Genomic DNA, 15385 nt, shown 5'->3' with positions numbered 1-15385 from the left:
TTTGTCTGACTGCGTTTGTTTTGGGCACACTATTCTTGTTGTCGGTGTTTGGACTACTTATGCTTTCAGTGCATTGGAGTTGTTGATTTACACCTTTAGTTTTTGAACCTAGTCCATTATTTTCTGTTTCCCCCTTGTTTTGGATAGCCCGTTGCTTTTTGTCATGCATACGCTGGGCCTCGTTTCACTCGGGCTCAGTGACTCAGCCTGTGATCTCCTGCTCTGACAGAAGGTGCTCTTGGGGAAAATTGGTTGTGTGAAGCAGAGGGGGGAAATTGGTTGTGTGAAGCAGAGACATTTTAAAAAGAGAGAGGAACACTGATGGATGAGCAGCTTGTGGGTTTTCGCATTGCGCAGGCAAGCCTGTGAACAGTGCCACAGGCTGTGTGGACTCCATAGTTGTGGTGTGGCCAGGAGGAACACCTCTGCTTGACTCCTGGAAAACCTATGCTTTTAAATAAACTAATAACAAGTTTCTTCTCTAGGGGGATGTACGTTCGATGATGGTCCTGGACCCTGTGACTACCACCAAGACTTGTATGATGACTTCGACTGGGTACATGTCAGTGCTCAAGAGCCTCACTATTTGCCGCCTGAGATGCCTCAAGGTGAGAACCCCCCCGGATACTGAAGGGATAAGTTTATCTATTAAGAAACTCAGAGCCTCACTGAATATGGCCTCAAGGCCATACTCTGTCATCTCCACTTTAAAATTGATAATCGAGGTAATAAAAAACCCCAAAAATAATAAATATAACAATCTTGGTAACTGAGAAACCTTCTTAGATGAAATCCCCCTTTAAAGTTGGGGGGGATAGGGCAGGGAGAAAGGAAGTCATAACTTCTTTATTCTGCATGGAATTCCTGTTGACTCACAGTGAAATTCTGTGTCTTAAATGACGGCTAATGTATTGATTGAATTATTCAGGTATGCGTTAGAAAAAATGGTGGAAAAAAAGGATACATACAAAACCCCATACACTGACCCCCCCCCCAATCTGGAGGTAATCAGAAAAGCTTTGATTTATGGAAATATTACCATTGTTAATTACTATTTAGGACAGGTAATGAATAACTGAAGAGGTACAGCCTACATGACCTTGCCTGCTCACCTTTGATGAACAGCTTAATCGGCGCTTCCCAGACAGCATGATATGCTGAGAAAATGAAAGCATTTGAAATTCGGCTACATTTTCCAATTAATAGTACATTAAGTAATTAATCATGCAGAGGAGGAAAAAAGGTCATGGCTATTTTATTTGTATCTAAAAGGTTTTGTGAAGTGAGGTATGTGTGGAGAAGGAGTGGGAAATGTTGCCACACAGAAGTAACCTAACCTCTGCACCATTCCTTTCCCTGCTTTTTATATGTTGTTGTGCATTATTAATGGTGGTTAGTGTATGTAATTTTACTTCTTAAGTGCTAACTAGCTGGGTTCCCCCTGCTTTGGAGTCACTCATATGAGCAGCTGTTAGTAGGCCCCATATCTTACAAAATAGATTAATTAAGCAACACTTTGTTTAATGGACTGCTTGGTGCTTCAAGTTTGCATATGGAAGAGTAAATTTAAGCCCTGAAGCATCAGCATTCATGATGCTGATGGTCTTGTATTAACAAATTCAAAATAATATCTCCTCTAGGAAGGCAGAAATTAGTTACTTTCCAGTTTGCATTTTTCAGAGTCTACGTGGTTTGTTAAAATGATGGAGGTATTTTAATTGTGATAGAAGCACCATTTTGTAAAAAATTTGGTATTCTCCGACTTCAGTCACACCTTGTATAGGAAGAAAGAAATTTGAGGAATTGTATTTTGAATGAATCTAAATGACAAGATAGCTGCTTCTTGCTTCTCCCAAATAACATACCTGTCATCCTTAGACAGTTTTCAGAGTTAAATGACACAGTGCTCTCTGACTTCGGCACCTGATTTCTGTTCAGTTCTGCTACAGACCCTTTTCCTCTGAGTGTAGCACTTGGACTCTTCTGGAAGAAGTTCTTTTTTCACATCTGTATGTGAAATTGTGGCTGCTCAATCAAATCTAGCAGAATAAAGGAATGTTTCAGAGATAGTCCAAAATAGATACAGAAGAAGCTCTGATTATTATTGTTTTCTTCCTCTGGTTAGGATTCTACGCTTCTTGGACCACTGCTTAAAAGTTTGATGTTTGGTAACTGAGACCCAGACTAAAAGTGAGCAGTCTCATCTGATGAACTGCCCTTAAGAAGTTCACAGTCTTCAGATTCTGAAGATCTATGCTGTATCTAAATATTTAAGCTCTTTTGTGTTTGAAATAGCACGTTTTTAAATTAAGTCTAAGAAGGTAACACAGTTCTAAAACGAGCACTGAATTCCTCCGGTGGGTCTGCAGGAAATGGAGGAGCAAGAGGTTCAGGCAAAAACAGAAGGGAAATAACTGTGTGCAATCATCTGCCATACGGTTTTTTAACATTGCTGACCCTGCCTGATTACTGTTGAAAGTGTAAGTTAGAAAGCAGTCCACTGCTCGTGAAGAAGTTATCCAAGTAGAATAAGATGTGGTAATGAAGGTATAGGTAAAATTAAACTACTGGTGTTTTCACTTCGAAAAATGCTGGGTTTTCTAAACTGTAGAAGCCAGGGATCTCCTAGGGACCAGAGTCAGCCCACTTTTTCCTGTTCAGTCAGAGAATGAGAGGAGAGAAGAGGTGCCCGGAAAAGCTGAGCAGCGCAGAAACTGAAGTGCTAGGGACTGTTTTCTCTCCATCTCTTCTTCTCGGGCTCTATAATCCTTCAGCTAGGCACAAAGCTCCTTAATGCATGGGTTGACGTCCTCTTTGGAGCCCTCGTCTCTTACATCTCTCTGTAATCCAGTACAATGTCCTGGCCTTGGCCTTAGCAAGGGAAATACATATTCCAGTACAGCTTTGTCTCAGAAGGAGCACTGTTTCACCAGTATGTTAAAAACATAATACCCTTACGGTGAGTAGGCAGCTTTCAAGGCTCTAACTTTACCAGATGCACCCAGAACCATTGTAGTCATAAAGGATTATACTCAATTTTCAAATGTCAATTTTTAGTCTTCAGTAGCTTCAGAAAGTCTTATTAAAAAAAAACCAACCCCCCCCCCCCAAAAAAAAACCCACCAACCAAAAAAATGCCCAAACCCCAAAATAAAAATAGAGAAAAAGACATGTAAAAAATATGAAAAAGGAAAAATTTGACAATTGAGTTCATGTTTTAATTCAAGGGAGGGGTTTAACTCAATGTTGTGCTTTGGAGGAGGATAAACATTGGGAAATTTCAGACCTAATGGCACATGCTTCAGACTGCTGTGAAAACGTGAAAACTTGCCCTAATGGAAAGCATTTTGCAGGTATAGCAATAATAAACACTATTGGTAAGGCAAGTGTAATTACCTCTGAGTAATTAATGCAACTTCAGAATTTTTTTTATACTGACCTACATTGTATTTCTCAAAGTCTGAGCAAAGGCAAAAGCCACTTATATTCTGTTATGGGAAAAATAAATGCAGTACATAATGATTAATTTTGAAATAAAGTGAACACTTAGAACAGGTGCTTGTGTACAGCTTTAAATACCAATTTGTAAATTGTTTGAACTGCAGCTTACACGGTGAAACCTTTGGATTACTTATTAAAACCTTGGAAAGCACCTGATGTCCAACACTAGGTTTCTAAGAGCATGTAAAAGCAACTGTGCTAGATCAAGCCAAAGGTCTGCTGGTTTTGAGAGTAGCCATTAGCAGTTGCCTTGGGAAGAATGTAGAGGTAGGACAAATGAGTGGTGATCATGCCCTGAATGCTCTCCTGGTTTCCAGCTGTTTGGCATTTAGGAATTTCCTCAACTAGAAATGGTCTTTATTGGTTATGTTCTCAATGAATTCATGTTTTTGCCCTGTCAGCTTTGTCTTACTGTCTGTGGGCTCCTTGAAGCCTTCTAGTATCTGCTACTTCCTACAACAGAGTGCCAGCTTTTGTTACAAATCATGGGAAGACACAGCTCTTCTTGTTTTGAACTTGCACATGACTTCTGTTTGATACATGTTGGCCTCTTGTACAGAAAGTGAGCAAAGCTGGTTCCTAATCGCCTCCAACCCATTCAATTTTTTAAAATACCTTTTATTTAAGGGTATATTCACAAGCACCCTTCTTGTGAAATCATTCTAGGTTGAATGGTCCAGGACTATTGAGTTGTTCCTTACGTAGAAATGGTTCCACAACTGTGGATTTGCATTTTGTGTGAGGCAAGGTTGGTAACCAAGTGTTATATTTTTGTAGAATGGTGACAAAAATGAAGTATTTACCTGATGGTCTTTGTACCTCTGAAGAAAGACAGCTTCTATATGTTGAAGCAAACCCTTCAGAGCATGCGTTGTGTTTTCAGGTGTATGATTTTTATACATTATACTATACAAGATAGGAATTAGAGAATGCTATTAAGATGAAATCCAATTTTGGCTATGGATTTTTTCCAGTTATTTTAGAGGACTATTCACTGTGTGCGAATAACTGTGTTTTCCAAAAGACTTAAATAATAGTGTTTTCTTATATCACTGGGGATGTGCAAAGGGGTGGTTTTATCCATATTAATTATACATTCACTGATGTTTTTACCCTTAGATAGAGAAGATAGTTTATTTACCCTGTTTGGTTTGCCTGTTAAAAGCAGCATTATTCTGAGGCTATGCAGTGTCAGGGCACGAGAGCCTGTAATGGGCTGCGTGACGGGGAGCCACTTAATGAAGGGTGTTTTTAATGTAAGGGCTGTTACCCTCCTGGATACAAATGCGATTTGAAGAATGTCTAAATTATAGTGGACAATAGTGACGTGCTGAGATGGATATCTTGTTTCCGATCTCTCAGATGGATAATGTGCCCAGATTGGATATGTGCTAATTTTTTTGATTGGTTTTCTAGAAATCTGAGGAAAATAAATTAACGGTAGTTGGGGAAGTCCTTAGTTGCACTTGTCATCTAGCATGACTAAAAGAGAACACATCAAATCTCTAAAGATGTTCCTTAGTATTAGAGTATTTCACAAATGCAAACTTTTATTTTTTACAGTGAAGAGTATTGCAGAAATCAGTTTTTTACTTTGCAGAAATTACATGTGACCTTACATGTTGCCCCATTGTAAAGAATAAAACTAAATTCACTACTCTGGGGAAAAAAAAGGAAAAGAAACAAAACAGTCCTGAAAAGTAAAACATTACATATTCCGGTTTAGGCTGATGTTTTGGGGTTCCTGGTGGAAGACTGCACAGTTATTTCAGAATAGAGAACATACATGGTGAAAGGCAATGGAGATGGGAGGAAGTGTGTTGACAAGTAATTTTAGGCCATGCTGTCATGGTAGTTTCTTTTGTAGGGGTTTTAAGCAGAATATCTCTGGCTGTTCGTTCCCCTGTGCCGTCATTCCCAGAGGTATTCTCACGTTGCTGCCTCCTCCCAGTTGCTCTGATGTGCATGTGGTTGTGAACCAGTATGGATTGAAAATAATAACCTGGGGGAAAAAAAAGTATGTAGCATGGGTCAGTTTGTTAACCCAGTTCATTGTGCAGCTGTACAAAGAGTTGTTACACTGGTGCAGGTGATGAGGACCATGGGAGCTGGTGGCATGGGTGGGTACAGGGGTTGTATAAACCTCTGGGGCACCTGGAAGAAATACGAAAATTATACCCTTAGATTTGCGTGCAACTTTAATTTTCCTGTACAAATAGTGTTGAGTATTTGTTATGATCTGGAAGGTCAGTTGTGCGCTATTTAAGTTCTGCCTTGTACAGAAAGGAAATAGCTTTTGTTTCACCTGCATGACCCAAAATGAATTTCAGCACAGGACCAATGCAAGTGTTTATGAAGTGTATAAATGAGAGAGGGGAGCCAGAAGGTCATGAAATTTGTGTTTTAATATAGATTTCATATGAATGTGGCTCAGGAAGGAAAGCTGTAATGTAGAGGTCATATAGATGAGACTTTTGGCCTTTTACTTCACTTAAATGTGAATTTTTCTCCTGTAGAAATGAAACCACCAACCCATGAATAAATTTAAATTATGGGGATGTGAATGGGTACAGTCAGACAAAAGTTAACCAGGAAGCAGTGTGTCTGGTGAGAGCTGGCATTTCTTGAGGTGTTGGGAAGACGAGAGCTCCGTGAGCAGCAGAACTCTTGCCACGTCCTGGGTTACTGAGCTTTTCCACAGAGACGCTGATCCACACACGATGCACCAGCTTGCTGTTTTGCACTACAAAAGGGTAAAGTTCAAACAGAATGCTTTCTGGGTCTCTTTATTTTAATAGAGACTAACAAAATTTACCAGTCTACTGAGCAGTTGAGAACTGACTTTTCAGGGTTTTGCTGCTGTATGTCTCACATTGCCAGTATGAAGGTAATAGATCAGAGAAACTGTGCGCAAGGGAATTTATTGACTAGTCCGTTCAGTGGCAAATGCAATTCGGGAAGGTAGTGGTTTTAAAGTTTGATCATTGAAAGCTTATCTGGGTCATTACATTATGAAATAAATTGTAAAAGCTTGGATCTGTGTTGGGGCTGCTAAGAAATTCTGGTTGTCTCTCCTCCTTTTACATTTCTTTATGTGATGGCATAGATAGGTTTTATTTAAGGTGACCGAGAGAATTTTTTTTTTCTTCCCTACATACTTCAGTCTTCCTACACTCCTTGGCCCCAAAAGTTGACTGTGATACTTGTTTCCTGTTTAACTTGTCAATATACTACAGAGCTGAATTCATTTGAAGTACTTCCTTGATCAGAAAAACATATTTTTACTGCTTTTTTTTATTCAGTAAGCCTTGTGGCTGGTTTCTTGTCTGTATTATTTGTTAGTAGCATCTTTAACAGAAATAAGCCTACCTCGTTAGTGCAGTGCAATTAATGTCTACTAAAGAACACCGGTAAACATCCTGATCCTATTTGGCTTGCTCAGTACAGTGAATTAATCAATCTATTGACTAATTCCAAGGGTTCCCTGTTGCTCTCAAGCACACTTCACTTGGTATAAAGTGAAGAGAGGAGGGGTGCAGGGAAGGCTTTATAGATACTGCACAGTGTAGTGGTGCTTTTGTACATTTAGATAAGCCATTTTTTTATCAGGAAATTTAGGCACAGGATTAGGAAAAGTAAGGTTTTTGTAGTAATAGAAATGACTTTCACATATAAGTAACATCTATGTGTTGGTTTTTCATTCATTGACATGGATGGATTTATTCTATTTCCTTTGGGTAGTGAAAGACAGAACATTTAAAAAAAGATTACTTGCTGTATTTGCACAAAATATACTTCACCTTCAAGGCCAGCTGCTATATCTGTTCATGTACAGTGATATTTGGTTGGTTGTGTTTTTTCTTTTTTTTCTTCCTTAAAGTTATGATACTATTTTGTTCAGCCATACCTCTTCCATACAATATGGATTTCCAAAAAGCTCATTTGTTCTTGAATAGTTTATCTTTTTACTTGCTTCTATGTGTTAAGTGCGTGTATTTTACTGGTATCAATTAAGTTTTAGAAAATCTATCAGATTGTTATTTTGAGTATAGTGAAACCAAACTCCAGTAAAAGCTACATAAAATGCTGCCTTCTGAGAAACTGTTCTTTCTCTTTCTTCATTTCTCCTTTTTTTCCTAGTTTAGTATTTGAAGAATATTAGTTTATTTCTCTGAATCTGGAGTAATAAATTGAAGCAAGGGGAGAAATCTGTTTGCTACAGATAGAGTTGCAAAGTAGTAGGTTAATCTTGGGCAAATCTACCTTTGCCATGCGGGTACCAAAAATTACTAAAATTACCATGTGCCGGTGCTATCACAGCATTCATGATTGTATTCTTGCTTGTGATGTAGCCTTCTACTGCATGATGCAGCTTTCTAGCTTCTAGTATCTGTATCACGAGAAGTTCAAATGGCATTGGCCATCACTGCAGCACTGTCAGGGCAGGGAGAAACAACAAGTTCTGGTCAGCATTTACCACCGTTAACCAGGAGCATGGGCTGTAAGTGGAGGCGTTTCATTGCTATATGAAGTCAGCTGCTGCTTGGGGAACTATGAATGTCAGTAAGAGGCATTACCTGAAGCTGCTATTTTGGTAGCATTGTGAAGGCTGAACAAAAAGCAAAATGGTACTGTGCTAGCCTTTCAGAGTTTCAGGGAAAACAGGGTTTGAATAGCACCTTGGTAGCTTGGAAGGTGTTCCAGATTATTTGAGGCATTTAGTGTTCAGAGTGTGGAAGGCTGGAAGCCCGAAGCACAGCTGTGAGGGGTAGCGCTTTTTTTGATTTCTCACTGATTCTCTGCATGGAGAGGAGCAAGCCAGCCCTGCTTCCGAGTACTGTATCTGCCTGTTGTGCCATTGTCCTACCGTTATTTTCTCTCTCAGCCTGCTTGTATATATATTCATAGATTTTTTTCTTTCTCCTGAAGGTAACAGTAGTTTGCTTTGCCTTCAAATTTTCTGGCTATCTTGGAGTGTAGTGGAGGGACAGACCTGAGCTAACATACTGCTGCCTCTCACGTGGCTTCATTTGGCTCAGAGCACGGGCACAGTTCACTCGCTTCTGTCCGCAGAGCATGGCATGGGCTCAGCACATCTGGTGATTTTGTACTCTCTGGCACCCTTTGGCTGGACCCTTTTACAGAAAAGATAAAAGAACTTACTTTGTGTTTACATGGCTGCTTCAATTTGCTGTAAGTGTAGGTGGCTCCCTGCCCTGCCCTGCCCTGCCCTGCCCTGCCCTGCCCTGCCCTGCCCTTCCCTTCCCTTCCCTTCCCTTCCCTGCCCTTCCCTTCCCTGCCCTTCCCTTCCCTGCCCTTCCCTTCCCTGCCCTTCCCTTCCCTGCCCTTCCCTTCCCTTCCCTTCCCTTCCCTTCCCTTCCCTTCCCTTCCCTTCCCTTCCCTTCCCTTCCCTTCCCTTCCCTTCCCTTCCCTTCCCTTCCCTTCCCTTCCCTTCCCTTCCCTGCACAGGTTTCTGGCTGCTCCTATTCTTTAGCTTTGATGTTTCTGTAGGTTGCCCTGACTGGAAATCTTACTGCTCTGCCTTCCACTCCCACGCACCTGTATGCAATTTTTAGCAGTCCAATGAATGCCAGATCCAAGCAACAATATAACTACAGGCTGTCCTGTCAGAGTTGTAGAAGAAGCCAGGTTAGAAGTAGGGGAAAGTAGTAAAATAATTTTACTACTTAGAAGAGGGAAAAGAAAAACCGGCCTTGGGAACTATTTGGGAGAGGGAGTGAAGGAATAACACCATGGTGTATGAAAAAGAATGGTGTTAAGACAAGATGGAAAAAAGCCTTATAATGGAATGAGTAATGTACAGTGGTTGCTAATGCAGACTTATTTCTAAAGCACTAAGCTTCAGAAATACCATGTACAAGCAGTGGTCAAGGTGCTGTAGTAACCCTCTGTGCATAAGTACCTCACTATCTGAGAGACTGTCTCCTCTTCCTTGTGCTAACGTCTCACTTTTTGTGACATCAGAGACAAAGCCTCTTAGAAGTGGAAGTGAAGCGGTGAGCTACTTTGAATTCATGGCAGAGTAAGGGCATTCCCAATCCCACTTTTAATACAGGACCTATTATGCAACTGGAAACTAATACCTGAATTACCTATGTATCTATAACCTCAGCAATGACAACCCTAACAACAGAAGAAGCAATGCCTGTAAAAACAAAAAAACTTTAAAGTAAGATGAGGTTACATTCAGGAAGCAGCATAATAGCAACAAAACAAAGGGAAGCGATGCTTTCCTCCACATTTTTTCATGTACAGTGCCTGAAATTTTCCTGTTTGCTTAAATATTGATTTCTGAGCTCTAACCCTTTTGCTGCTCAGTATGTAATTTATGTTCCCTTGTTGTGCTTTTGCTACAAGTCTGTGCTGATGCAGTAATCATTGATGTTTGTTAATAGTGACTAAAGCTGCAGTACTATATTATTTTACAGAACAGATTTTGAATCAACTGAGAAGATTTAAACTTTTTTTCCTTAGGTCATAGTGAACTAATGAAAAAAGTTATTCAGGAAACAATGAGATTTTTAATTTGGGCATTTCTATCATTACTTGTACAGATATTTGTTCAAATTGCTATTATCGAGCTAATTATGATCAGTAAGGCTTTTTAAATATATTTTTTTAATTTTTTTCTTTTTTCTTCCCCCCCCCTCCATCCTTGCTGGGATTATTTTTTTGCCTTTCCCACCTTTCTATATAAAGATACTTTGAAAAGGCAAATCCTTCATATTGGGGGTCACACAAACCTCATTTTCACATATGCAGGCTGTGAAGAGGCAATTGCTTAGGTGGATATGTTGGGGAAGGAGCAGGTTTATGGCCGGTATGGGAACAGATTCAGTTGTGTTGCCTTGCCTCATATGTGATGTTTGTGTTTGTTTCTGAATCTTGCTTAATCATTAGCATAGGTAATGTCATTGCCACAGATATAGCAACATCCAAAGCTGCCTTCCTTTCTTCCCATCTCCTCCTAGACTTGAAAGTGTAACCTCCTTTAAATATGTTTTAGTGTGGATTACAGAATATTATTCAGAAATTAAATCCATGAAGAACACAACCCGGTAGAAAAAATAGTACATTTAAAATGCAGTGCATTTTTTCGTTCCAAAATGTGTTGCTTCTGTCCAAAGGTGGGTGGATTTTAATCAGATTTAAACTGTAGTTAAAATTAGCAAGCAAGAAAACTTGAATTAGATCATACATTTTTAACTTTGATTTGCATTTTACGTAGTGTCTGTGACGGAGGAAAAAGTAATTTTTTTTTTTTCCCCCCATACCCTCCCTCTTAAAGGACTCTTGTGTCCTTTGAGAAGCCATTCACCAGAGCTGTCAGCCATGTCACAGACTCAGATGGCCTAGCTATCAAAAGTTACATGGCCCTCTGGTAAGGGTGATGACTGTGTTTTGTAATACTTGGTGAGAATCTGAGTTTTCTTGGAGGTGTTTGAAACCCCAGACTCCTCCTTTCCTAAGGGGGTACGAATGGGAGTACATGTTGTAGGGTCGTCCAGCACTTGCATCTGTCCAAAGAGAGATGATGGGTGTTTTACGGGGCAGCCAGTGCGTGATTTGGGAAGGGATATGCACCTCCTTCCATCCTTTCTTTTCAGTTCGTATACTCACAGTGCCACCTTGGTTTATTCCCACTTCTGTACAAGAGTTTGAGCCCTTTTTGTTATTGACATAGCACACATGCTGGTGTCTTCAGGGCCTGTTGTTGGAGCAAGCAATCGAGTTTCTTCTGAGAAGAAACCTGAATCTAAGTGCTGAGAACTTTCTCTGGTGTTTAGGTAGTGACCACATTGCCTCAAGTCTACTGCTTCCCAAATGGGGCAATCTTCTAATGCTATTGCAGCTGTGCTTGTGTCCCAAAGTGTCTCCTCACGTCCTGCAGTCTACAACGTATATGCTATGCCTGAGGCGTTATGCTATAAAGACATATTTTGGGTGGATGCAGAATATCCCTTTTATTATTTCCGATAGATGTCATGTGGACAGTGGTTGTCAGCAGGACTCCAGAGGAGAGCTGGGCCAGGTATGATGAGGTGTAGGTGTGAGCCAGGTATGAGCCTGTCTTCTCCAGAGGGTGATGAACTTGGCCTACATGGACAAAGCTAGCTGTTGCTGGTTAGCTCGGAGGCTAAGGTTCACTCCCCATGCCATCCACAATGGCAGGATGGACACAGCGATGCACTTCCCAGGTCAAGTTCTCAAAGTATAAGCAGAAAGAACAGAGGTTCCTGGTAGGTCTTGACATAGATTGCTTGTAGCGGAGTCTGTGCATCAGTGGAAAAGTATACAGCAGACAAATATCCTACCAGACAGCTATGAAAACGCCAGTCTGCTTTTTCACTGAATGTTTTAAACCTGTCCTACCAGATTTGGAAAAAACCTGCCTGGTATCAGGACCCTACTTTGTCTGGGGAGGTATGATTAAGAAATACTCTGGACTAATAAAAGCACAAGGGCGCGATTCCTTTCCTTTTTTTCTGTTTTCTTTTTCTTGGTGCACTTTTGGTTTTGCTCTTTATTTCATGGAGGGAAGATGCATTTAGCCCTTACTTTGTTTCAGAGGAAATGACTTTTAAAGCTCTTAGTCTATTCTACAGTATAAAATCACAGCTTCAGAAAAAAAGGATAAAAGTGCAGAACTTACAGGTATACTTACAGTGTACAATGCTGGACTATCCAGAGGTACCCCAGCTAACCTTATGTTCCTGAGGTAGGAGAGGTAGTCTGGCTCTCCACCTGTTACTGAGTTAACTTGCTTGTATGCTGCACTGCGGCAGCTGTACTGGTTCAGGGACACGTGTATTGCACAGCACTGGGAAGACGTGCTCGTGTTCATGCATCTAATACATTGTGGAACCATGTATGCACCAAAATGGTGATTACCAAGGGATTTGTGAGTACTTTGTCAATGCTTCAGTATTTTGCAGTTTAAAAAAAAACAAAACAAAAAAAAAACAACAACAAAAAAAAACCCACCACCACAACAAAACCAAATAAAAACTTCCTCCTCTTCTTTTGTCTTTTTAAAGAGCAGCTGTCAGGATATAATCGCTATTTACTCTATTTTGGATCAAACCAATTTTAACTCCCTTGAGGAAGAAAACCTAGCCACATATAAACACAAATCAGGCATACTGTATACTATTTTAGAGAAAGTCAACAAACAGTATGAACTCAGCATTTCTGTTGTGCTCTTGGTTTCTTTTAATTAATTCCCATGAATGAGGGATCAGCAAGCACATGGCATCCAAACAGAAGAAACTGTTGTCATTAACTTTTACTCTTCAGTGTAGCCGATGTCTGCTGTCCCAGCCTTTACCTTCCATTGGCTTCTCCCACTGTGTGTGTGTTTGTGACAGGCTTATGGAATGCTTTGAGATCTCCAAACTTGTGGACTTTCTTAAAAGAAATAAAGAAAACATGCAGCTGAGTGGCATCTGCAGTGCCAGTAGCAAGTGTCCCTCGCGCAGGCAGTAGAGATGGCTTCCCGTGCTCTTTGTGCCTGTTGGTTACAGTGACTTGGGAGCAAGTTGCTTAGGCTCCAGGTTTTGTAGGCGGGCTCTTAGCACTTTCCTTCTGACTGGTGGTAACAGCTCTGTTTTCTAATTAGATTGCAGTTGCATGTAGATATTAAGCCAATATAAGTTTCCTATTAGGCTGCAGCTTCACAAGTCACAGTGAGCTGGCATAATACCTTACTGTTGCGGAAAAGGGATTATTCTGCTCCTCTTTACTTCCTCTCCTCCCCTGCCTTCACGCTTCAGCTAGCTTCCCTAGCTAGCTTTACTCATCAGAGCTCACTGAGAGCTGATATAACTCTTTATCCCAGAGAAAATGTTGTTGTTCTTCAGGATTCGTCTGGCTTAGTGAGTTGAGTTGGCTCATGGAAAGGTCTGACAAGAATCGGAGCCAGCAGCACAAGGGAATGAAGGAGCTGGGAGGAGGAGAGGCATAAAAACGAGAGGAGAGGCAGGCAGAGAGTTGTTAGGTCACGCCACCTGTAAGCAGTAAACAGCAGCTTGTGTTTCAAGTTTCATGGTAAAAATAATCTAATTTCCACCCTGTCAGCCCCAGGTTTTTCATTGCATGGTCCTGCCAGCACCCTGGTATAGGACCTTGTGTGAAACCAGGGGATGAGTCCATTCATCTTGTTAATCAGACAATGGCCATATGAATTTGTGTGTTAAGTGCCCTCTCCAAATGTGGAGGACCATGTAAGTAGCTGCTTTGGAGGTTTCAGTCAAGTATATAGTCCAGACCTCTTGAGTGTATTGATAGCACATTGTTGCAAAACATTTTCAACTGGACTTCATTAAGTGTATAAGGAAAATGGGGTTATCATGAGTGGAAAAAGTGATGGGTTACCTAGGAGCAGGGGACTGCACAGAGAGGACTGCACAGAGAGAACTGCTGCATCAAGCAAATGCAACCTACTCAATGAAAGCGTCAGTGTACCCTAGCTTAAAACAATCATGGGCGAAAATGTACAAGGAACTTTTTAGACAAAAAATCAGATGATTCCCTCTAGAATAAATAAATTCTGCAATCATAGTAGATCAGGTGATCTACTATGAAAAGAAAAAAACCTTCTTAAAATTACCATGTAAACTTACTTACATTTGTATAAAATTCATGTTACTCATAATATACACAACTTAATTTACATATATAATTTATATTTCGATAAAATTATATTCATGTAATATTCATGTAGAATTTATATAAAGATTTTGATTAAGGAGAGTGAAAAGCAAAGCCACAAAACAGTAGATGGTTTATGGGTAAGGATCAGAGGATAAATCAGCACAGGTAATATTACAGTGAGTGTCTGCTACAGCCTATCAAGAACGGGAGGTAGACAAAGCCCTCTTTATGCAGCTGGTGGAAGCCTCACAATCACAGACTCGGAGAGTCACAAACAAGGAAGAACTGTTGTATGGTTGAGGGCAACCTCAGCTGGAATGATCATGAGTCTTGAGTTTAAGATCCTGAGAGGAGTCACCAAGATGAACAGCAGAATTACAACCTTGGACTTTTGAAGAGCAGATTTTGACCTGTTCAGGGACTTGCTTGGCAGGATCCCATTGGGAGGTGCCTTGAAGGGCAAAGGGGCCCAGGAGAGCTGGTTGATCAAGGACAGCCTCTCAGAGCACAGGGATGGACTGTTGTTTTGTGCAGAGTTGAGCAAGCATGGCGGAAAGCCATCTTGGATGAACATGGTGATTCTAACAGAGCCCGAGAACAAAAAGAAAGTGCACAGAGACAGAAGCAGGGGCAGGCTACTTAGGAGGATAGGGAGACATTGCCTGCTTATGTAGGGATGGAGTCAGGCTCATCAAGTCAAAGCTCATCTGGAGTTGAAGCTAGCAAGGCAGGTGGAGGGCAACAGGAAAGATTTCATCCATAAGTACATTGGCAGCAAGAGGGAGGCTAAGAAGAGTGTGGGCCCATTGCTCAGTGAGATTGAGGACCTAGTGACAAGGGAAAAGTGGATGTACTTGATGCCTTCTTTGCCTGAGTTTTCACAGGTAAGGCTTATCCCCAAACCTGGCAGAGTCTGTGGGAGTGAGGCTTCAAGAGCAGGAGAGGAGGATAGAGTTAGGGATCACTTAACCACTTGGACATGCACAAGTCTGTTGGACCAGCTGGGATGCATCCAAGAGCTGGCTGATGTCGATGCGAGGCCTCTCTTTGTTATCTTCAAAAGGTCATGGCACTTGGGGGAGGCTTCTCAGGACTGGAAAAAGGCAAGTATCACACCCATCCTCGAGATGGCTGAGAAGAAACATACAGGGAAATACAGACTGGTCTGCAGCCTTCCCCTGGGAAGATGATGGCACATATCATTATAAAA

At 40.9% G+C, this 15385-nt stretch overlaps 1 protein-coding gene across 4 annotated transcripts in view; it reads left to right on the top strand.

Moving 5' to 3' along the window:
* Positions 1 to 15385, top strand: part of PTPRK (protein tyrosine phosphatase receptor type K) — a 417933-nt gene that overhangs the window by 89058 nt on the left and 313490 nt on the right. For all 4 annotated transcript variants that reach the window (XM_075498722.1, XM_075498720.1, XM_075498719.1 and 1 more), the window contains exon 2: positions 486 to 608. In XM_075498722.1, coding sequence (XP_075354837.1) covers positions 486 to 608 — 123 coding nt within the window. The remainder of the gene's footprint in view (positions 1 to 485; positions 609 to 15385) is intronic.

Source organism: Mycteria americana, chromosome 3 (assembly GCF_035582795.1).
Source record: "Mycteria americana isolate JAX WOST 10 ecotype Jacksonville Zoo and Gardens chromosome 3, USCA_MyAme_1.0, whole genome shotgun sequence".
Taxonomy (NCBI): domain Eukaryota; kingdom Metazoa; phylum Chordata; class Aves; order Ciconiiformes; family Ciconiidae; genus Mycteria; species Mycteria americana.
Note: the sequence above shows the minus strand (reverse complement) of the source record. Positions and strands in the feature narration are given on the sequence as shown.